Raw genomic sequence first — 23,130 nt, 5'->3', positions numbered from 1 at the left:
CTCTGCATCGTCAGTAACTAATGTGCTGGATATAGTTACATCAAAATCAGACCCAGAAATCAGTCCATTCCTCTGCAAGTTAAAACGCTGTGATATTGCCCAATCAAATGCGATGTGTTCACTACAAAACAGATAAAACTCGATGTCCTGAAGCTATTTGCTGATTGTAGATTAATGCGTTTGTTATGTGGTTAGTTACACATTCCTCCAGTAACCTGCAAACTGGCATAAACACATTTCTAAGGCTTTAATGAGAGATCACATTCTTATCTTCATCATAATAACAAGTGTGTAATAAGACTTTACGATAAAGGAGGCAAGATGAATATCACCGTGTGCCGACATGAATCTCTTATCAGATATGACGTGATGTTAGGGTGATTGTCAGACAAACTATCTGTCAAAAATATTAAGGGGGAAGAAAACAGTGTTAATTTACATCCTAGGAGAACAGACGCAAATTAGCACTAAATAATCAACAGTTGTGTTTTCAGTAGTATCCCGTTTGTTGGGGTTATTTTCAGACTAGCTAATTCCTAGAACCACATATACTCATTAAGCATTTATCTATCCATTATTTAGCTTCCCTATAGGGATTCTTGGCTCTCATATCTTTTTGAGTGTTGAGGTGCTATCATTCAGTTAATACACAGTAAATCAAGAAGTAAGAAAAAAACAGAGCTGGCTCTAATGGTGCACTCTGTGGTTTATATATTGAATATATTCCTTTTTACATTAAACCACAACATTAATTAAAACATAACTTGTATAGTTAAATAAAATATTAGTAAAAATAGCAGCAAAATATAAATGGAAATAGTGCAATAAAGGGATTAAAAAAATGCTATGTAAAGGCGCATTTAGGGCTAGATTTACTAAGCTGCGGGTTTGAAAAAGTGGGGATGTTGCCTATAGCAACCAATCAGATTCTAGCTGTCATTTTGTAGAAAGTACTAAATAAATGAAAGCTAGACTCTGATTGGTTGCTATAGGCAACATCCCCACTTTTTCAAACCCGCAGCTTAGTAAATATACCCCTTAGAGGGCTATTCCCTGTTGATCAGGGACCACAGTGCTTTTTTCCCCCTGCGTTAAAGGAGTTGAATTTTACATGTCCTCAGAGATGTTGGACACCAGACCTTGGGTAATACCTTTAATGGGATGTCTTTTGCATCCGACAGTTACGATTTATAAGGGAAAGCGCATTTCTAGTCATTTTTGGACCAGGTAATAAAAATCTTGGAACCCACAAAAGTGACACGTGAAATAAAGTCCTGAAGTTCCCTCTCTCTCCTGATTGTAATTAAGACATCAATAGGCCTAAACCGAGAGAATAACTGAAATTCTGAAGTTAATGAAGGCGGTGGTGTTAAAGTGGTAGTAGGGTGCACTAGGTAGAGATATTTTCCACCATTCCCACAATGTGCAAATGCTCCTATGTGTCCGTCTCGTGCATGCACAACTGCACTCCCCCATTACCGCTTTGGGAACTGGCCCCCAGAAAATCTACCATCTCTTCAGATGGAGAGGTAGCTACATCCTCCCCTCAGCTCCGGGTGATGCCCCTTTAACTGGGGTTAGTTTCGACTCTGCATTTTGCAGAGCACAGTGGCAGGGCCATCTTAACAACGTTATGGACCCCGGACAAAGCGGTGCATCGGCACCCATATATATATATATATATATATATATATATATATATATGCGTAAAAAAAAGTGATTATATATATATATATATATATATATATATATATATATATCACTTCTTTTTATGAATCCCCCTTAACTTATCTTTCAGTCGCCCTGTTCTTCAGGTTGAATCCTCTTCTGTTCTCGTCGCTGTTCTGCGCTCCTCAGTGCTGTGATGACATCATCACGCCCGACATTCACTGCGAGCGCAGCATGGAAGAGGAGACCAGGGAGGGAGCCGGATCACCACGTGACCTGAACGGTCAGGTGACCGCAAAAAGTAAGTTTTTTTTTTATTTTAGTCCTGCCTCAGCCCCCCTTGTCGCTCGGCCCCCGGGCACCTGCCCATTGTGCCCAGTCGGAAAGACAGCACTGCACAGTGGGTGCAATACATGAATGACCTCCCAGGACTGGAGCAGATGTTGGGTGATCATGCCTGCATGTATGATATGTCTGTGCGTATGATATATCTTTGTGTATTTCTATTTTATCTTCTTTCTGGTCCTCATGGCTTTCAGGATCCAGGGACTCAGGATAAAAGATCCCATACCCGGGTACTAAACAGGAACACAATGAGAATTCTGAGAAAATACAGCAATTTAAACTATCTGTCTATAAATGCGATGTTGTGTCATTCTCAGCCCCAGCTTCCTGTTAACTCTCCTTGTAAATTGCTGCCTGGGCAGGACTGTCGCTGACAATGAGTCGTCCGCAGTAATTTCTCCCTCTCTCCCTCTCTTTTAAGTTTCAAAGAGTAAAACAAATTATTTTGCAAACTAATGAATAAAAACCCAAACCCAGAAGGGCACTTTATGCAATTCTGTACTCCCCCCCCCCACCGATCTGCTGAGGGCATGTTTACTTTAAAATATCCCTTCAAAAAGGGGCACAGATGTATGACTTCTCTGTTCCACACCACAAACCAGGATGTCTTCTGAGGGGATTTAGGAGTAATCATATTTACCATCCACTGGTTAGAAGGTTCAGTATGTCTCAAAGGAGTGACTCATGGCTCTCACACTATATAAGGAGGCTTATTTGCAGCATGCAACCACAGAAGGTTCAGGGCTTAAAGAACCAAACATGACACCTATAATGTTAGCAGGCTCAGTTCTGTTGGTCTGTCTGGGCTCTTGCCTTTCAATTCCCATTCCTGTAGAAGAGAGTTCTGAGCTGGCAGAGAATGATCTTCGCTTTGCACAGGTAAGTAATATTCTCATCCACTATCCGCACACTTGGGAGCCCTGAGCTCTTATCCTTAGACTCTGGATCTTTTAAATGGATTTTTGTTCTTCTAAAATATCACCGTCACTGAGCCCATAGTTGCTTAATCCATGTTTTTTACTGACTTTTTCCTGTTAATGTATTTTTTTTAATGCTTTACAGTTATGGGAAGCTCTTAGAAGTCCAAGGTGATGATTTTACTGCCCTTAAAAAATCACCTCATTAATCCATCTCTGTGTGATGTTTCTTTTACATTTAATTTAGACATATTAGTAATTCCAAATTTACGACTACATGGTCAAGAAAATTAATCTTTAAAACACACCTACAGACAGTGCAGGCAGTGTGTGGAACTGACATTCAGTCTAGTGCAGCCCTAGAAACTGTCACGCTTCAGTGGTATCTTATGTTACGTAGTGAATTGATACCCTGCATTCTAATTTTAATTCTTGTAATATTATATAATGTGAGACTTTGTTCCTTTGCCTCTAGAAATATCTAAGCACTTTGTATAGTTCTGCTGCTAACCCGGCCGGGATGCTGAGGAAAAGCGCCAACAGTGTGACAGCCCAGTTGAAAGAAATGCAATCGTTCTTCGGCCTGGATGTGACGGGGAAACTGGACGAAGAGACTCTTGAAGTTATGAAACAGCCAAGATGTGGCGTTCCTGATGTAGGACAGTACAACTTCTTCCCACGGAAGCTTAAGTGGCCCACAAACAATCTCACCTACAGGTATCATATCTCTAGTCCTCCTCATTGCAACTCTGCACTTCAAAACTGTGAGGTACAATTCACTTACAATCTATCCGCAGGGCCACCTTAACTACTTTAAGGGCCCCCGGGCAATGCAGTGTACCGGGCCCCTAAAAAAAATAAAAAAAAAAATAAAAAAAATAATAAAATATATATATATATATATATATATATATATATATATTGAAATAGTGTGTGTGTGTGTAAAAAAAATATATATGTATGTAAAAAAAAACGTGATTATATATATATAATCACTTTTTTTTTACATATATATGTATATATATATATATATATATATATATATATATATATATATATATAGGGGCCCCCTTAACTTACCTTAAGTCCGATCCTCTTCTTTTTTCCGCGCCGCTGAGTCTCTTCTGCCCTCTTCCGTGCTGTGGTTGCAGTGAATGCTGGGCGTGACATCACGCCCAGCATTCACTGCGAGCACAGCACGGAAGAGGGGACCAGGGGGGACCAGGGAGGGAGCCGGATCACAGCTGATGTGACCGCAAGGTAAGTATTTTTTTTTTAGGATTCGGACGGGCCCCCCTTGGCTGCAGGGCCCCTGGGCACCTGCCCATCGTGCCCAATGGAAGAGACGGCCCTGTCTATCCGTACACAGTGTGCAGTGGATGTTAGCATGCCTAATAAAAGGCACTATGAGTGGACTTCTCATTGATATAGTAAACATTTGACAGGAAATAGGAATATAAATACTAAATAAAGTCTTTATTTACAAGAATATGCAGCTATCCATTACATAGATCAACTGGTTCATATGTGGTAACTATTAGACATATATATAACGGCAAAAAAAAAAGTGCTGTAACTCATAGCAGCCAGATATTTCTGTCATTTTCTGAAGTGTACAATGATTGGTTGCCATGGGTTACATTACCTTTTTCAGAATTACCTGTACACCATTTTCCATATATGTCCTAAATGTGTTTATATATTGTTTTGCAGCATAGATACGTTTTACACAGAATGTCCTGGCTCAGTGAAATATTTACAGACATGTACTGTCATATCCACTGCCAAATATTACATTGTCATATATTACACTGCCATATATTACACTGCCAAATATTACATTGTCATATATTACACTGCCATATATTACACTGCCAAATATTACACTGCCATATATTACACTGTCATATATTACACTGCCATATATTACACTGCCAAATATTACACTGCCATATATTATACTGTCATATATTACACTGCCAAATATTACATTGTCATATATTACACTGCCATATATTACACTGCCAAATATTACACTGCCATATATTACACTGTCATATATTACACTGCCAAATATTACACTACCATATATTACACTGCCATATATAACACTTGCATATATAACACTGCCATATATTATAATGTCATATATTACATTGCCGTATATAACACTGTCATATATTATACTGCCATATATAACACTGTCATATATCACACTGCCATATATAACACTGTCATATATAACACTGCAATATATTACACTGTCATATATTACACTGTCATATATTATAATGTCATATATTACACTGCTATATATTACACTGTCATATATTACACTGCCGTATATAACAATCTAAATGACTTTTATCCTGTTTTATTGATAGAATTTTTAATTACACCCCGGATTTATCAGCAGCGGATGTGGACAGAGCTATTAAGAAGGCACTGAGAGTATGGAGCGATGTCACTCCATTAAATTTCACCAGACTGCGGTCAGGCACTGCTGATATTATGGTTTCCTTTGGAAAAAAAGGTAAATAAGCCTAAAAAATGCCACAGTCACATCAATTTTTTGTGTTCATATGTAGTTGTCTTCATCTGTGGTAAATTTCACTATAGATGGTTGGTAACAGGTAAAGGCGGAGTCTGTTTCCTGAGTACCTGTGATCTGTCAGACAGACAATACAAACATGACTCAACACAGGGCCGTAACTAGGGCTGTGTGAGAGGGGCGACTGTTCGGCCGCCATACTGAAGGGGGGCACAGTTTATGATTTTTTTAGATTAATTTGGTTAAAATTGAAGGCTAGGGGGGGCGGCAGGTTTCCTCCTCGCCCCAGGCACTAAAATTACGGTTCTGACCCAACAGATGGAAAATGTATCACGATGTTTAGTGTAATTGTGTACAACAATCGCTGCTCATTGCACAAAGTCATTAAGTATGCAAGATCCTCTTAGAATGATCTAAATTGACTCAATGTCCTTACATAAACTAGTGATATTATTTACTTTGATATGTAATAGTTATTGTATCAAAGGGTTTCTCTACCATCAGAAGACTTTAATTATAGCACTGTATGTCACTCCGCCACTTGTTCTACTGCCCTCATTGTAAAACTATCAAATTCCATTCACATTCCCATTACATTTTGCATACTGCCACTTCTAAATTTCCACTTCGACCACTGGTATATACCTTCCTGCAACTTTTACTAAAACACTGCTCTGTCTCTCCGGCACTCTTTTTGATTAAACATGTATTTGCATTATCAGGATAAGAATTGTATTTTTGTAGCCCTTGGTTATGCCATAAAGCTGCTACAGAGCTTGACTGCAGTGGAAATGTATCTGCCTGATGATATAAATACATGCCTGGAAAGCATAGAGGATGACAGAAAGATAAAACATTGTATTTGGTATAGTTACATAAACATGCGGAGACTAATAAATGAAAGTGATTTTGCACTTTTTGCTTTGCTCTCCTTAATGACTCAGGCCCTCAATGTTTATTTTCTTATAATATAAACTCCAAGGGCCTGAGTCATTAAGGAGAGTAAAGCATAAAAAAGGAGTAACATTTGCACCTGGGCAAAACCATGTTGTATTGGAGGGGGAGGTAAATTTAAAATGTGAGGCAGATTTATAGTTTGGGTAGGCCATGTCCTAGATCATCTTTATATTTCAATGTAATAATAAAGCTAGCAAGTATTTGTGTGCTAGATGAAAAAACAGCCAGTATTTAACTTATGTACAAAATAATAAACTGATTTGCACCCCTTGCATTGTAACATGGTTTGTCCCAGAGAACATTTACTCCTTTGCTTGCCTTAATGACTCAGGCCCCAATAGTACATAAATGAACAAGTAGTTTCCTATAATTGTTTTACCTTATTTGGGACCTAAATAAAGTACTCAGGGGAGGGGCAAATTTAGAGTTGGGAGGTGACCGCGTCCTAGGTCAGCTGCAGTGTAAAAAATAAATCTGCTCTGTACTTGTGTGCCACATGCAACAGCAGCCAGAACACTTGCACCACTGGTATTGCTTGCAAGGTTTGAGGCCCTACTTGTGCATAACAGGTCTATATCATACTTGCCCACTCTCCCGAAATGTCCGGGAGACTCCCGAATTCCAGGTAGGTCTCCCGGACACCCGGGAGAGCAGGCCTTTCTCCCACATAGTGACGTGGGCAGGATGGGAGCCTCAATGATGCGATTCAAGGTGAATCGTGTCCTTTTAGCCCCGCCCCTGGGGCAAAACTACACGTTTGCATCATGGGAGAGTGGCTAAAATGGCGTGATTCACCGCGCCCTGCCTCCTCCGTCCTCACACTTCACCTCCCCTCTGGGATCTCCCGGAGAGAAAGAGGAAGAAGTTGGTAATTTTTATATACACTCTTTAGAGGAGTGTATATAAAACTTCTAGTACTGCTCCTGATACCTGTGCCATTCTCAGTGTGCCATAGAGAGTCCTATAACTGGCCCTGACACTGCCGTACATCACAAGACGTTTGGAAGAGAAGAGATACAAAGAGAAGTTCCTACCGCTCTAGGAGGTGGGCGTGAATTACAGGTGGCAGCTGATTGAATGTGAATAGCACATGACCAATGAACTGGTTCCTGCAGACACCTCTCCCACATTGGGATGGGGACACTAATGTGGAGGTAATTCTTGGCTATATAGGTGCCATACTTATATACATCCCCAGCGCCCCCATGCCAGAGATTGCCTCTTTGGAGCTTCACTGCACATGGGCAGCTCCCCCATACCCTGGTGCCTTTTCTGATCCATACTCTGTTCAGAGTAAGGGTCAGATGGTCGGAGAGAGGCGCCCCCTGCCATCCTTACCAGGCTTACCGTGCTCTACCCGCCAAGCCTGGATGCATTGGGCTCAATTTTTTAAGCTTTTTTATGTTGATTTAAAGTACTGAATTTATACCATTTTATACCGATATCACATCATTTTCATTGTTCTATTTTCTAGAACATGGGGATTATTACCCATTTGATGGCCCTGACGGTTTGCTGGCTCACGCTTTCCCCCCGGGAGAAAGAATTGGAGGGGACACCCATTTTGATGATGACGAAACATTCACAAATGACTACAAAGGTAACGCATCTGGCTGCAGTATAGTTCTAGAATCTAATGAACATTCAATAAAACTCTTCAGATGAGTCTGATAAACACAATAGGCTCTGTCACAATGCACGCCTAAAAACTATGTGCGATTACGTAAAATAATACATGATTTTGGATATATAAATATAAAACTGTTTTAATTAAGATTTATAATAAAATAAATGACTGTCTGGAGGAATATTTACAAGGGGAAAAATTTTTGTTCCTTGGTGTTTGGGGCTATGAATCAGAGCAGATGGCCTCCCCCTCTCCCATCTCGCCCCCCTCCGTCCGTTCTCAATGCGGCTGTACGACTCATCTTTCTCTCACGCCGCTCCTCCTCTGCCTCCCCTTCTCTACCAGGCCTTATACTGGCTCCCCTTCCCCTACAGGATCCTTTTTCAAACTCCTCACCACCACTTACAAAGCTCTCTCAGTCTACTGCCCCCTATATCTCTAACCTCCTCACCATTCACACTCCTGCCCGCTCCCTGCGCTCGTCTAATGACCGTCGCCTCTCCTCCATTCTGATTACCTCTTCCCACTCTAGAATCCAAGACTTCTCCCGAGCTGCCCCCCTGCACTGGAACGACCTCCCTTACTCCATCCGTCTCTCTCCCAACCTGTGTTCCTTCAAAAGGGCACTTAAAACCCACCTGTTCCTTAAAGTCTATCAACCATCCACCTAACCTCTCATCCACTCTTCTCATTCTCCCTCTCCCCCCTGGCTCCTCTCTTCTCTCCCCCTTGCTTCACTGGCTCCCTTTTGTGCCTGTTTTAGTTTCACCCTCGCTTAGGATGTAAGCTCGTTATGAGCAGGGCCCCCCCCTCCCCTCCTGTCTCCATACCGGTTCTTCTGCTCTATCTTTACTCCATATGTCTCCCCGGAGTTCCTGAAGCATTGGTACTTTGTGTTTATTGTTCTGTACTGTGTCACCCTGTTTGGTCTACTGTTTGTACTGTGTACGGCGCTGCGGAAACCTTGTGGCGCCCAACAAATAAATGATAATAATAATAATAATAATCTGGTGATTTTTTGCAAATTTGGTTTCAATTGGCTAACAAAATTGCCAGGTGTGCTCAGTTATCAAGTGCAGGCTAGGTTATTTTACCGAAAGTGCTGGTGAGTTACTGGTGGACCGACCATGAGACTAGTCGTATAATTTCATGGCGTATTAGGATGTTTCTTTTTGCTTCAATCTATGTATGCGAATGAGTCAGAGACTCTAAATGCACACCTTAACAGTTTGTTGTTTTCAGCTCCCAAAAAGTCTATTTGAGCCTATGATTAGATGAATGATACTAAACGATTAATAATATCTTGCAGGATATAATCTCTTTATTGTTGCCGCCCATGAATTTGGTCATGCGCTGGGGCTAGACCATTCCAGAGATCCAGGGTCTCTGATGTATCCGGTTTACTCGTACACCGAGACCGGTAGCTTTGTTCTTCCTGATGACGATGTACAGGGGATCCAGGAGTTATACGGTGAGTACACATGTCACATGTCATAAGAAGGACTTTGTAGGTGCACGGATCCTCAGATATGTTCCTGTAAAGATTGGCACTTAAGAATTTTATTATAAATTCTAGGGCCTGGCAACCGAGACCCAAACCCAAAACACCCAAAAACTCCTGAGAAGTGCGACCCGGAGCTGGAGATTGATGCAATAACTGAACTCAGAGGAGAAAAGTTTATCTTCAAAGACAGGTTGGTAGAGTTTCATTTATAAAATGGAATTTAAGGTATAACACATAGTTTAACCCATACTTGCCAACTCTCCCGGAATGTCCGAGAGACTCCCGAAATTCGGGTCGGTCTCACGGACTCACAGGAGAGCTGGCAAGTATCCCGCATCCTGCAATTGCGGGGCTAAAATGACGCGATTCCTCCATCACCCAGACAATTTAATAGAGTGCTCTTTCTTTCTCACAAGCTGGATTACTTAATGCCTCACACCAGAAGAGGTACTGTATGAGGTATAGAGGAAGGCGACCAGAGAAAGAGCATAGTGTATGCTGACAGCAGGACATGGCTTTGAGTCAAGGGGGTAGATTTAACAAACCTTCTAAAAAGGAAAAGTGGAAGTGTTGCCCATAGCAACCAATCAGATTGCAGTTAACATTTGTAGAATATACTAGATAAATGATAACTAGGATCTGATTGGTTGCTATGGGCAACACCTCCATTTTGTTATTTTAAGAATGTTTGATAAATCTACCCCAGAGATATTAGTTGGAGATTGAGTGCACTGTATTATGTACTTTTTTGTTTGCATATTACATATTGCACAAAAATGTATAAAGAAATCAAATAAAAAAACCTACGTAGAACCTTCTGACTGGTCATCTTCAACATTTACACATAGATTACAGTACATCGATAAATTATAACCATCTACGGGAATCTGTAAATTGATTATTCTGTATCTCTCCTGTCACTAGGTTCTTTTGGAGGGTTCATCCACAGATGGTCGAAGCAGAGTTAGTGTTGATCAAGTCTTTCTGGCCTGAGCTACCTAATAAAATCGACGCTGCCTACGAATATACACAGAAGGATCTTGTATATATTTTTAAAGGTATGTCCCTAATATCTCTCTCTCTCTCTCTCTCTCTCTCTCTCTCTATATATATATATATATATATATATATAAAAAACATGAGTTATTTTCAAATGAATGCAACTTTGTAATCTTTTCTTAATGATTAAATTTGTGACATTCCATGATCCAATTACATGAATTGTTATTACTTGCACTTGAAACATTGTGCGATATTTTATCACTTGATGGCACTGTTCCATTAGAATTAGAGTACACCTATCTGCAGGTCGGATTTCTGCTTTGACCAGAATAAGTCACTCGTTCTGTGTATCGAAGGATAACGTTTTAATTGACCTTAGCGTAATATGTGCAATGATATATATGGTTCTCTGTTGTGAACACAGTAATTCTTTCTGTGAGTTTCATCAAACATTTTAAATAAGATCTATAAGATCTGTGAGGTCATCTCTTGATTTCCTTCACTGATTCTGTTATACATTGCATTATGGAATACATTGAGTGAGGTTGTGCTGGTACCTGTTTATTAGGTACATAACAGACGGATTAGGCATGCACAATAGGTGGTTATTGTCTGCTTAAATATAGTTCAAAACCATACTGTTTTGAAATAAGTACATGATGTGGCAGAATATTCAATTGGGAGCCTCTGACAGCCAATCCGATACTTCTATGGCACTTCAACGCTCTCTCTTATAACCTCTGATTGACGAGCACTGTCAAATCAACCAATCAGCATTTACTTCACAGGATGTGTACACACTCCTATAATAATTCCAAAATTCCACTGGCAAAAACACAACAAATGAATGAAGCCTGAAATAATGGGTAGATTGCAAAATGTTCTTTATAGTGTTATAAAATAATATGGCAATCATAGAGCAAATGCTACGCTGTTGTATATGTACTGTTGTGTATAAGCTATTTTAATTACGTCTTTTCCAGGGAAGAAATTTTGGGCTCTGAATGGATATGATATACTCAGTGATTATCCCAAAAAACTACATGAGCTTGGGTTTCCAAAAACTCTGAAATCTATAGATGCAGCTGTTCATAATGATGCCAGTGGCAAAACCCTTTTCTTCACGGGAGATAAATATTGGAGGTATGAAAACATTCACCCATTTCCTTTCCCTAGATCCCTAAATGGGGGAAAATTTAATGTTCGTCCATTAAAGTCAGTGGTAGACTTCACCTTTACATAAGTATTAGTATCTCAAACAAAATGGAATTCTACAAAACTGAACTAACATTTAGCTAAAAGCTCGATTCTTGTACAGTGTCTGGTTTATAGAGAAGGCATTCCTGTGTGCAGTCTAAAAATGAAGTAGGTGGCAACACAACTTGGATGTAAGTGATAACTTCACTCTATTTTTATTTAAATAAAAAATAATAATAAAAAAAAATGATAATGACAGTATGTAAGTAGTACGTATGACTATATATCCTCTGTACAACACTGCATAATGATTTGTGCTATATAAATAATCAATAATAAATAAGTGCAATAATTTTTTGGAAGGATGCCTGGCCCCTGATCATTTTCAAACCATCCAGTTACTTCACTGGGCCACCTGCATTTTTTTTTTCTTTAAAGTGATCCTTGCCCCCCGGGCTAAAATTTGCCAGCCCTCCCCTGCTGACAGTGTGGGTAGCAACAGGATTTATGTGCAATTGCTGATATCACTGGCAATATATCCGCATATGTGACCAGTTCTACTGTAGCGCTCTATACAAATTAGAAGGAGAACTCTATTAAATGCTATGTTTATCAATGTCCAACTGAGAAGGGCGGTACCTGTCTATATAGGAGTGTATATGACTGCAGTGAGTCGTATACACAGAGTTTATCTGGTAATGATAATGAATCTGAGATATTTTTTCTGGAAGCTAAACACACGGAACAAAATGTTCAGGAGGAAGATCCCCAATTCTGCCACTGTAACACAGCAACTAATGTAAATACTAATTAATAAACAATTTCTCTACTATTTTGTGCTCTGTTCCAGTTATGATGAAGAGACTATGACTATAGAGAAAGGCTCCCCCAGGTTAATAGCAGATGACTTACTGGGGATAGGTGACAAAGTTGATGCAGCTTATAGAAGAGGTGGTAAGTATTGGACTGCTGCCATTTAACTTTGGGCTAGATTTACTAAACTGCGGGTTTGAAAAAGTGGGGATGTTGCCTATAGCAACCAATCAGATTCTAGCTTTCATTTATTTAGTACATTCTACAAAAGGACAGCTAGAATCTGATTGGTTGCTATAGGCAACATCCCCACTTTTTCAAACCCGCAGCTTAGTAAATCTAGCCCTTTGTTTCCTTTGTAATTACTAATATACAGTCTACTGATTTTGTAATAAACTATAATATACTTAGAGGCCTATTTATTAAACTACCAGTCATTACAGCGAAAAGTGTAACTTTGTATCAGCACTTAATACAACAATAAATAATTACTTATCGTCGTAATTTACCATTATTTTGATGCCAGCTCATCAATTCTCCATTGTCAGTGACAAAAACAACCAGAATGATTTGGGTTACTCACTGCCCTGGAGCCCCCAACAGAGCTTGGCCGACGTTAACTTCTACAGCTCAGTTTACTTTTGGTTCCGCTGTTACACAAAAAAACAACAAGAAAAGCTTTTATAAATAGTGACTAGAGGCCTGATACATTAAGGAAAGTTAAGTAAAAGTAAGCAAGTAAGGCAAAACCATTTTGCATTGGAGGGGGAGGTAAATATAAAATGTGATGGCAGATTTATATTGGGGGTAGGGTATGTCCTAGATCAACTTTACATTTCAATGTGCAAATAAGCTACCAAGTATTTGTGTGCTACATGAAAAAACAGCCAGTATTTTCCTTATGTGCAAAATAATAAACTAATTTGCACCCCTTGCATTGTAACATGGTTTTGTCTTGAACACTTGAGTAAGAAAACTTACTTCAATTTTTGCTTAACTTTCCTTAATGAATCGGGCCCTAGGTCACTGGTTCCTAGTGGATATACCTGTATTAAAAAATTACCCACATACAATGAACACATTTAAGGGTCTATTTACAAAAGGTTGAAAACTTATTTCCCCAATGAAAACTGGCGTTCTTGCTAAAGATAGGGCTTGTCCATATCTATCAAGGGGTCAGCTTCACTATGCAAATTCAACTAGGGTCGCAACAGTACTGCCGCTGTCGCTATCTTGGCAATGCGATAGCAGAGGAGATGAATAGATAAAATGCTTTATTTAAATAAAGCATTTTTCTAATTTGAATGCCACCAAATTAATTATTTTTTTAAACAAATTTTAATATATATATTTAACAAGTGGAACCGGAAGCACAAATACAGATTTACAGTTCCTCTGCGCATGCATGAGTAGGCAAGCTGGGTCACGTAAGCTTGGCCACCCTCCTACTGGCCCAGAGAAGCAGTTAGTTAACTGTTACAGCTGCTGATCAGTATCGCTGAGGCAGCTCGGCATCGCTTGGCTGCCTTGGTAAGGTTTCAGTGATAATGATATGAGTTTTCTAAGATAAAATCGTTCACGGCGGTTTATACAGAGATCTTACCACATGTCTTATTCATTGTAGGTTACATTTACTTCTTCAATGGGCCCCTTCAATATGAATACAGCATCTGGAGTAAAAAAGTGACTCGTGTAATGAAGACCAACTCTCTCCTGTGGTGTTAACACTTTGAGTGTACACTGTCTCCTATGGCAGACTGTTGAGCAGTCATTTATAGAACTACGTCTACTATATGTGTTGTATCCATGTATGATATAAAGCGCGGGACAGCTACAAAGTACAGTGAAATATTATGTATTTGCACCAGGGTTCAGTTTTTCAAAATGTTATTTAAATGCAAAGACACTGCAGCAATTCCTCTACTATGATGAACCTTATTCTATATGATGTTGGCATGGATTTAATGTTTATTCATGTTTTTAAAACATGCTTGCACAATGTGGAGGAAGTCATGTTGTGGGTTAAATCAACATACCTGGCGTTGCAGCCTATCAATTTACCAGGAACCGGTGACATCACTGAAGCTTTGGCTTATCAGTGACAAGATGGTTGCATTTAGGCTCAGCCCACAAAATGGCTTCTCTTTAGTTTTAGCCAATGTTGTGCTACTTTATAAAGGCAAAATAAAGGGAATTTGTCTGCAATTAAAATGAAGAGGAGATTCTGTCAGCCATCGAGATAACGCATAAACAGCCTATATATTAAGATGTAATTATTCATAGTGGATGTTTAGTTCTGGATAAAAGGGTATGAAAAAAGGCAGTGAGTTCCCAACAGGGACAGAACTGCTTATAGCAACGTATTTGCTAGAAAGTAATAGGGTGATGTCACCAAGGAATACAGGATTGAAATATCTGAGGTCTGAGATCTGACTGTGCTTCAGACTTCTCTGTTTCTATTGAATCAGTCCCCTGAAAACATGGTGTTGCGGGAAGACCACTATATTATAAAAATGGGCTGAAACAGGGCTAAGCTATTACCATTTATTTATTTTATAGAGATAACATGCCATGGGTGTTGCACACATGGGGGTAAATGTATCAAGCTGAGAGTTTGCCGGCGGGTTTGAAAAGTGGAGATGTTGCCTATAGCAACCAATCAGATTCTAGCTGTCATTTTGTAGAATGCACTAAATGACAGCTAGAATCTGATTGGTTTTTCAAACCCGCCGGAAAACTCTCAGCTTGATACATTTACCCCATGGAGTGCATTGGCGGAGGGGAGATGGGGTATAGGGCGCTACAGAAAGATGGGTCCAGGGAGAAGATGGCTAAACTGTTAAAGTCTGAAGCACAGCTGGATTCTGCAACAATATCTGTTAAACTGTATAATTGATGACGTTAAAAAAATATCTACAAACTTTCTAACTTTTGGAATTTGGACACTGCAAGAGGGGGGGCGTGGCCACCTAACAACGATGGGAGGGCACAACCCCAGGGGGTGTGTCTAGCACTCAGGGGGGAATGGGCTTCAAGGACGCACTCAGTCAGTATATCTGCATATTGATTTAGGCGGCAATCAGATTTGGCAGATAGTATGGATAAAAGGAGGGTATATATGGTTCAGGCAACTGTGTTAGATTAATAAAGTGGTCATTATTGGGTTTAGTGTTGGGTACTTGTGCAGATATTCGTGGGTGGTGGGTGGATGTCACTAGTGATGGACAAGGGTGAGGGCACCTCTAAAATTTCACCATAGTCCCCAATCATTTCCAGTTACACCAGAAGAACTACTTTCCACAGGGGATTTTATATCATGTTAGAGCACTGCTGGTTTGGTTTATTATGGATAATATATTTTTTTAGCTATTTATTGTCCCTCATTGGGAGCGACATAGGTTTCATAGTGCATGAGTCTGTTTCTTAGTAACAGGGTTTGTAATATCTATAATTATGCTGTGGTTCAATATCTACAAAGGAGCAATAACCTCTATATGATGTATTATTTACAGATAACCAGAGTCAGAAATTGACCTAATCAATTATCAGATCTTATGTGCAGTAAGAAACTGTTAATATTGCTGCAATCTAGGTTATCTTCAATCAAAATCTATTACCATTTTCATATGATTAATATCATTTAACATGTACCCATCACCTACACATAATAGAGGCGGCCATTTTGCGGGTTGAACCAACATTCTCAAAGCAGTGCATGAATTCACTAGGAACTAGTGACATTACTAATGAACAAAATGGCTGTTCCCACTGTCCGTAGGTGTTGGGTCCACTCTTTCCAATGTGTGTGTGTATCTTCCATGAATTGCATACCGTTTATGACATTTTTGTCTTTGTGTTGTTTGCAATTAAATAATAAAACCAAATTGACGGTGTCTGTGATGTTTCGTCGCGAGTTTCTAAACTGAAGGTCAGAAGAAATAATAAAAAAATCTCCTGCCATGTTTTAACCGAAAGCGAAACACTAAAATACAATTCTTTTGCTGGTTACCAGTTTCAAACTGTCCTCGAATGACCAGCCCTGTGAAGGTTGACTAAGCAAAATATTAATTCCTGACAGCGTTTGTTCTGTCTCTGCTGCAATATATTTCCTCATGAGTCACGGTGGCTTACAAATAATATGCAAGTGCAAGAGAAGAGAATAGGTGCCTGGAATGTCTAATCCTGACCAGAAATATTGTGTAAACTGTAAAGAAAAGGTATAGTGTTGACACTTATAGCACTATTTAAAGGGACACTATCTTTTTATTGTATTTTTTATTTGCAATTTTTTTTTATATTAAAAATCAATTCACTGCCATCTTCTATACCTTATTTGTTTATTTCCAGAGTTATATGCTGAGCTCCCTATATTACCTACATAGTGTGGGAGCAGAATGGTGTAGTACATGTAGGTAAACTCGGGAGATTCACAGGACATCTAATAGTGATATATACTGATCGTTAGGTTACCTATAGCTCTTCGGCTGTTGAGACAAAACCTGCTGGGTCTTGTAGTTCCACCACAGATGGAAAGCCACAGGTTACCTAAGCAGCACTGTATAGAGCGCTGTTAGGTAGGCTGGGACTTGTAGTTTCACAACACCTGGAGAGCCACAGATTGCCTAAGCAGTATTGTATAAACCTGTGTCTCTCCGTCTGTCCTGGAACTGCAAGTCCTAACACGCTGAGACTTGTAGTTCCACAATAGTAGACAAGCCACAGGCTGTCTAACAGTTCTATAGTATACTACATGTACAGTTGGTGCTAGACTATGTCAGATCAACAACCTATATATAATATCACGTTTAAGCTCTCACTGTCCTTGTTTCTCAGTCATATTTTCAATTCACATTCTCAGGCTTATCATGCTATTTTCCTGTCTCCCTTCCATCTTTTCCCCATGTCCAACCTTGGTACTCCCTCCCCCTTCCTGCCTCCCTGTCTCTTCCCTTTGTCCTTCCTCTCCCACTGTCTCTCCTATGTTCTCTTCTCTGCCCCTGCTCTGCTTCACTGCCTCCTCCCTCATCTCCCCCTCTCTCCTTGTATCTCCCCCTCCCCTGGGTTGCACCCTCAGTTCCTACATATCCTCTCCCCCCCCAAATCAATTCCCTCTCCTTGCTCCCTCCCTCTCCATCTCTGATTTATGCCCACCCAGATCAGCCCCACCTCCACTTCTGTCCCTCCACTTCTGTTCCACCAGCAGTTCTCCTCTCCACTTTTCCTGCCCACTGTTGGACCCCATTCTAGTTCTAATTCTCAACCTTCTCTCCTCTCTCCCTTTCACTGCCTCACTCCTGCCTACCTTTGCAGTTCAGCAGCCCCCCAACAACCTCATTCACATCTTTTCTCTTCCCTCTTTCCCTCTATCCTGTGCATTCTGGAATGCTAGGTTAGCATGTATCAGTTTGGCCTCTCATTTCCTCCTATCTACGATATCTTCATCTCTAGCTCCTTCAACCTGCTTTCCATCACTGAAACCTGGATATCACCTGATGACACCACCTCTCCAGCTACTTTCTCTTAAGGGGCCACCGATCCAGACCAGGAGGACCTCAAGGGGGCATTGTTGGAATCCTTCTTTCACTCCACTGCACATCTGGGTTATCCCCCCACAGCTCTCCCTCTCTTTCTTCTTCAAGATCCACTTCATGTGGCCATTATCTAATGTCCCCTCTGGTCCCTTCTATAACTCCTTGATCACTTTGCTGCCTGGATCCATCATTTTCTTACCTCTGACCTTCCCTTCCTCATCCAGGGGGACTTTAACATCCCTATTAACAATTTTTACTACCTCTCTGCCTCCAGACTTCTCTGCCTCTCCTCCTCCTGCAGACTCTATAAATGGACCACATATCCCTCCAACACCAGTGGGCACTCATTTGATTTGCTTTTCTTCCACGTCTATATTGTCTCTGGTTTCAACAATTCACCTATCCCTCCATCTAACCACCATCTACTCTCTTGTAGAATCTCCCCACACCTCTCACCTTCCCCTTCTCTTATGTTACTCACCAGGTGCAACCCGGATGTCAATCCTACCATTTTCTTCTTCCCCCCTATCACCCTCTAAACTGTCCTACTTCAAGGCTCTAATTTTCCTTCCAATCCTCCAACCCCTGTAGTCTCTTTGCCACCTTCAACTCCCTCCTCCACCTTTCCCCTCCTCGCTCTCTGCTCTCAACTCTGCTACCCACTTCACCTCCAAAATTGAGTCCATATGTCATGACATCTCCTCCAATCAGTCCCTTCTTGTCCCATCCTCTCACCCCTCCTTACCCATCTCTTCCACCCTCCTCTGGGGATGGTATCTCCACTTCCACCTCCGAAATATATCTATGGCCTCTTTTCACCATAACTCTTAGTCACACCCTTAAAATATTTTGCATTTATTATTGTAACCTCCCCCTTTACAGACTATCCTCAACTCCTGCCCACCTTACCTTTTCTCCCACTGCTCTATCTCTGCAATCCCTTTCTGCCAGTCACCACACAGGCTCCCCATGGCCTACAGAATTAAATTGAAACTCCTCACCCTCACCTACAATGCCCTCAACCAATCCTCCCTGCCTCTGTCTCCAACCTCATCTCTACACACACTCCCCCCCATCCTATCTGCAATTGACTGCTGCCTCACTACCACATTGATTACCTATTCCATCTCCCGCCGCCATGATTTCACCTGGGTGGCTCTTCACCTGTGGAACAATCTCCAATGCCCTATCAGATTAGCTTCTACTCTCAAAGGCTTTGAGAATGCCCATAAAACTAATTTCTTTATTCAAATCTATCAGCTCTTCTCTTACCTTCTTCGCCTCTGCTATCACTTCCACTCCCCCAATTTGTGCCACCCTATTTTTGCCCTCCCCTTTCCTTTAGGATGTTATATTTCACGAGCAGGGCCCTCTTTCCTTCTGTTCTACTTATACTATTGCATCACCCTCTGTACCTCTAGGCCTGCTTCCCTAGCCCTGTTTTCTTGAGCCCAGGCCTACTTCCTATTGGACATTACCATCTGTTATGATACCTGCAGTCCAATGGTCGGGCAGATACACCAAAAAATAGACGTTGCTGGTTCGGTACACAAGTGGGTAGTCAAATGATTGCCAGGTTGGTACACAAGTGGGTAGCCAGACGATTACCGAGTCGGTACACAGGTAGTAATTATGGGTACAAGCAACTGTGACAAGTAATAGGAGCTGAGCAAGCAGAATGCTCAAGCAAAGGTTTGATCCAGGAAGTGCTTTTGTAGGCCCAAACAGGATCCATGATAGAGTCTCTTGATGCATTACTGGCCATCTTGGAAAAGGGTAAATTAAATGGTAAGTTTAATAAATACAGAGACCTCTAGTGGCCATGGTGCAATTATCAGAGATGTTTCTTACAAAATCACTCTTACTCATTGTCCTGTAAATAACTTGATCTGCATTACCAAGTTATATGTTAATTAGCAGATGTCTGGTCTTTGTATTATTATGTTTAGTTTAATAATCTGTTATGGATCTTTGCTATATGTGTATTGCACACTACTGTAAATTTCATGTACGGCACTGCAGACCTTTTGTGCAACCTTATAAATAAAAGATAATAATAATAATAATAATAATAATAATGGTGTACATGCTGTATAATGGGTGTGTAGTGTGCACATGCATAGGATATCACTTATCCTAGCATTGCTTGTAAAAATATATGCCCATTATTTGTGCATGATATAATTGATATATATTTAAAAGCAACAGAAAAAAAGACGCAGAGTTTATCAAGCAATAAATATTTATATATATTCAATCACATATACTTAGACTGTGTGCTCCTACAGTAGCACAAAGATAGAAATATATTCAATTCACAGCGCTGGAGAGGAGCTGTTGTCAGATGATATACATATAAAATAAACTGAGCCCAGAGAAATCAAACAAATATAACATTTAATAATAAATAAACATAACAACATGAATAAAATATTTAAAAATTGCACTCAGATAATGAAACATAAAGTTTTAAGCTGGTTATTTTGTTCTTTAAATAATCCCCAAACTCACAATCTTGTATTAACAAATAAAACATGTACACGTTGTAAATTAAATATCCGTATTGCCGATCCCTATATTCAGAATATGTAAAATTTCTTAAACCTTTGTTCCTGGGCAAACAAAATATAAACGTTTCTCTAAGAATCACAAATAAGCAGTTCTGATGATAAATGTGATGGGCACAAATTTAGCAAAAAAATAATTGCGCTCATCCTTAGTGTCTCCTGTTTGAAGATATATTGGCAGCTCCGTCTGCTCAAAGCAAAGCTCTGAGGTGAATTGGAAGAAGAGAAGATACCAGTGCCTGGTGTAATACTTGTCTGTCCTGGATCAGTCCTGCTTCACGGGATAAAATATTTCCGAGAGCCTAATTTTCAGCCCAAAGTGTATAATTAATATAATCTGTGTTTATATATCTGTAACAAACTCTAACCCGTTTCCTCGTATACAAGCAACTTCCAATAAGATAAAAGTGCATGCGCCCTTACCTTGTACGATGAAGGCCTTTTATTTATTTTTTGTTTTACATTATGTTTTTCCTCTGATCAAGTAATTTGTATGCAAGGTAACGAGTATTCATCTCTCACAGCAGTGTACACTCACCTCTCCTCTGTGGGGGTATTATCTCTCACCCCTCCTCTTTGGGGGTATTATCACTCTCCTCTGCGGGGGTATTATCAATCTCCCCTCCTCTTTGGGGGTATTATCTCTCACCCCTCCTCTGTAGGGGTATTATTGTCTCACCCCTCCTCTGTGGGGGTATAATTGTCTCACCCCTCCTCTGTGGGGGTATAATCCATCTCCCCTCCTCTGTGGGGGTATTATATCTCACCCCTCCTCTCTGGGGGTATTATCTATCACCCGTCCTCTGTGTGGTAATATATCTCACTCCTCCTCTGCGGGGGTATTATCTCTCACCTCTCCTCTGTGGGGATAATATCTCTCACCCCTCCTTTGCGGGGGTATTATATCTCTCTCCTGTCCTCTGTGGGGGTATTATATATCTCACCCCTCCTCTTTATGCTACCTCTCTATCATCCTGTCACTTTCTGAGGCAAGTTATCCCTCAAATCTGCCCCATGTCACTAGTACCATGTCAGTGATGTCGTACTATGGCCCCTGGTGGCAGCAGGCCACGGACAGCTGCCAGAGTAGAAGGGGGATCCCAGGACCTCCATCCTTTGGCGTCATTGGGAAGTGTCAATAACAACACCAGGGGGGTGTTACAGATATATGTATATATACTATGTTGATTATATCTTTTGATGTTAATAAAGGTGTTCATCGGTGTTATTGTGGATGCTAAGCCACAACACTTTGTAACTTAAACAGGTTGCTGTTTATTAAAGATGATAACAACAGATGAATGCAGGTACTCACAGTTGCTGGTAGTACAGCAGTATTCAGCAGTAACAATGTTTCAGCAATCAGGAAAGTCAAATCTGCTGGTCAATGCCTATGGTGATTTTGCACTTCAAATCGCTGGTTATCTCTCGTGATTTGCAACGATTTTAAATCACCCAAAAAATTGCTAATTGATGCATTTACCTCCTGATCTCCACATGTGGTGCACACTACTTCAGAAACACCAGTGACAAGTGCATATTTCCAGTTACTGACTCTCTTTTCCAACATTCTCTTATGTTCAATCTTGAATTCAGTTTTTTTTTATGGACGTTAGATGTCGCTGCTGTATAACTACAGTAGTAGATATAATTGTATGTTGCTTAGAGAGTAGTCGCTGAGCTTTAATCCAGCAGATGGTGCTGCTCCTCTACTCCAGCAGAGAAGGCTGCCTTCACTTTGTGTCCAACATACATGTTTCTGCATGTATATAACATAATATAAGGCTGTTTGCATTTAGTCGAAGGTAGAGATGAATTCTTCACATAAAACGTCTTCATTATTTGTAGTTTAGTTGAACAATGGCTAATTGAACAATTAGTTATGACAATGGTCCTTAATATGGAGTCTTTGACGGTATATAAACCACTTCTAAAATCTCACTGTATGAACACAGCTGGATTATTTAGTCACTTAGTAAACGAGGGACAGGTATACAAGAGGCTGGGGGCGTAAATGAGAGACACAAATCTCATGGCTGGGGGCGTAATCTGTCATCTTCAATCCCTATGTGTGTCAGCGGTGTGAATCCCCTGATGTCAGGTCATGCCTTGATTTTGACAAGCTGCACCTGGGTGATCCGCTGAGCACACGTCAATCTGATTTTCTACGTCTTCTATTTTCTGGATCTACCTCTGCAAACTGCAGGTGTGCACTGAGCCCTGTACTTTATTACCCCCTTACCCCCTTTTAATGACAAAAAATTCTGTTTTTCTCCTACAATACTTCTCTGTTTGGCCTCATGGGCCCAAAGGGGAAAAGTGGACTGTATTTATTTATATGTATTGTTTTATTTCTATATTACACTTTTGTGTGTGTGAAAACTTTTAAGTACATTGCTGGAGGTGAGCCTGAAGTACAGATGGGGGCGCAAAAGGAGTCTCATTAAAATA

At 40.4% G+C, this 23,130-nt stretch overlaps 1 protein-coding gene across 2 annotated transcripts; it reads left to right on the top strand.

The window, feature by feature from the left end:
- Positions 1-1,809: 1,809 nt before the first annotated feature.
- Positions 1,810-15,533, top strand: LOC142140847 (collagenase 3-like). Of its 2 annotated transcripts, none has more exons than XM_075198797.1 (11): positions 1,810-1,969; positions 3,406-3,647; positions 5,315-5,463; positions 7,913-8,038; positions 9,375-9,536; positions 9,642-9,759; positions 10,494-10,627; positions 11,555-11,714; positions 12,619-12,722; positions 14,206-15,173; positions 15,349-15,533. In XM_075198797.1, the coding sequence occupies exons 2-10, from the start codon at positions 3,451-3,453 to the stop codon at positions 14,304-14,306; spliced, it is 1,251 nt and encodes a 416-aa protein (XP_075054898.1). In that variant the 5' UTR covers positions 1,810-1,969; positions 3,406-3,450; the 3' UTR covers positions 14,307-15,173; positions 15,349-15,533. The 2 variants fall into 2 exon arrangements, with proteins under 2 accessions (XP_075054898.1, XP_075054897.1); XM_075198796.1 differs by lacking the exon at positions 1,810-1,969 and adding an exon at positions 2,098-2,892.
- The last annotated feature ends 7,597 nt before the right edge of the window (positions 15,534-23,130 follow it).

The sequence above is a fragment of the Mixophyes fleayi genome, chromosome 2 (genome assembly GCF_038048845.1).
Source record: "Mixophyes fleayi isolate aMixFle1 chromosome 2, aMixFle1.hap1, whole genome shotgun sequence".
NCBI classification, from domain to species: Eukaryota; Metazoa; Chordata; class Amphibia; order Anura; family Limnodynastidae; genus Mixophyes; species Mixophyes fleayi.
The sequence above is the reverse complement of the archived record's forward strand: the minus strand, read 5'-3'. Positions and strand labels throughout refer to the sequence as shown.

Coding starts and splice junctions, on each gene's coding strand:
- LOC142140847 (XM_075198796.1), top strand. CDS start 2,698: ATGGCTCTCACACTATATAAGGAGGCTTATTTGCAGCATGCAACCACA. Junction 8,039..9,374: donor ATTCACAAATGACTACAAAG/GTAACGCATCTG, acceptor AATATCTTGCAG/GATATAATCTCTTTATTGTT. Junction 9,537..9,641: donor GGGGATCCAGGAGTTATACG/GTGAGTACACAT, acceptor TATAAATTCTAG/GGCCTGGCAACCGAGACCCA.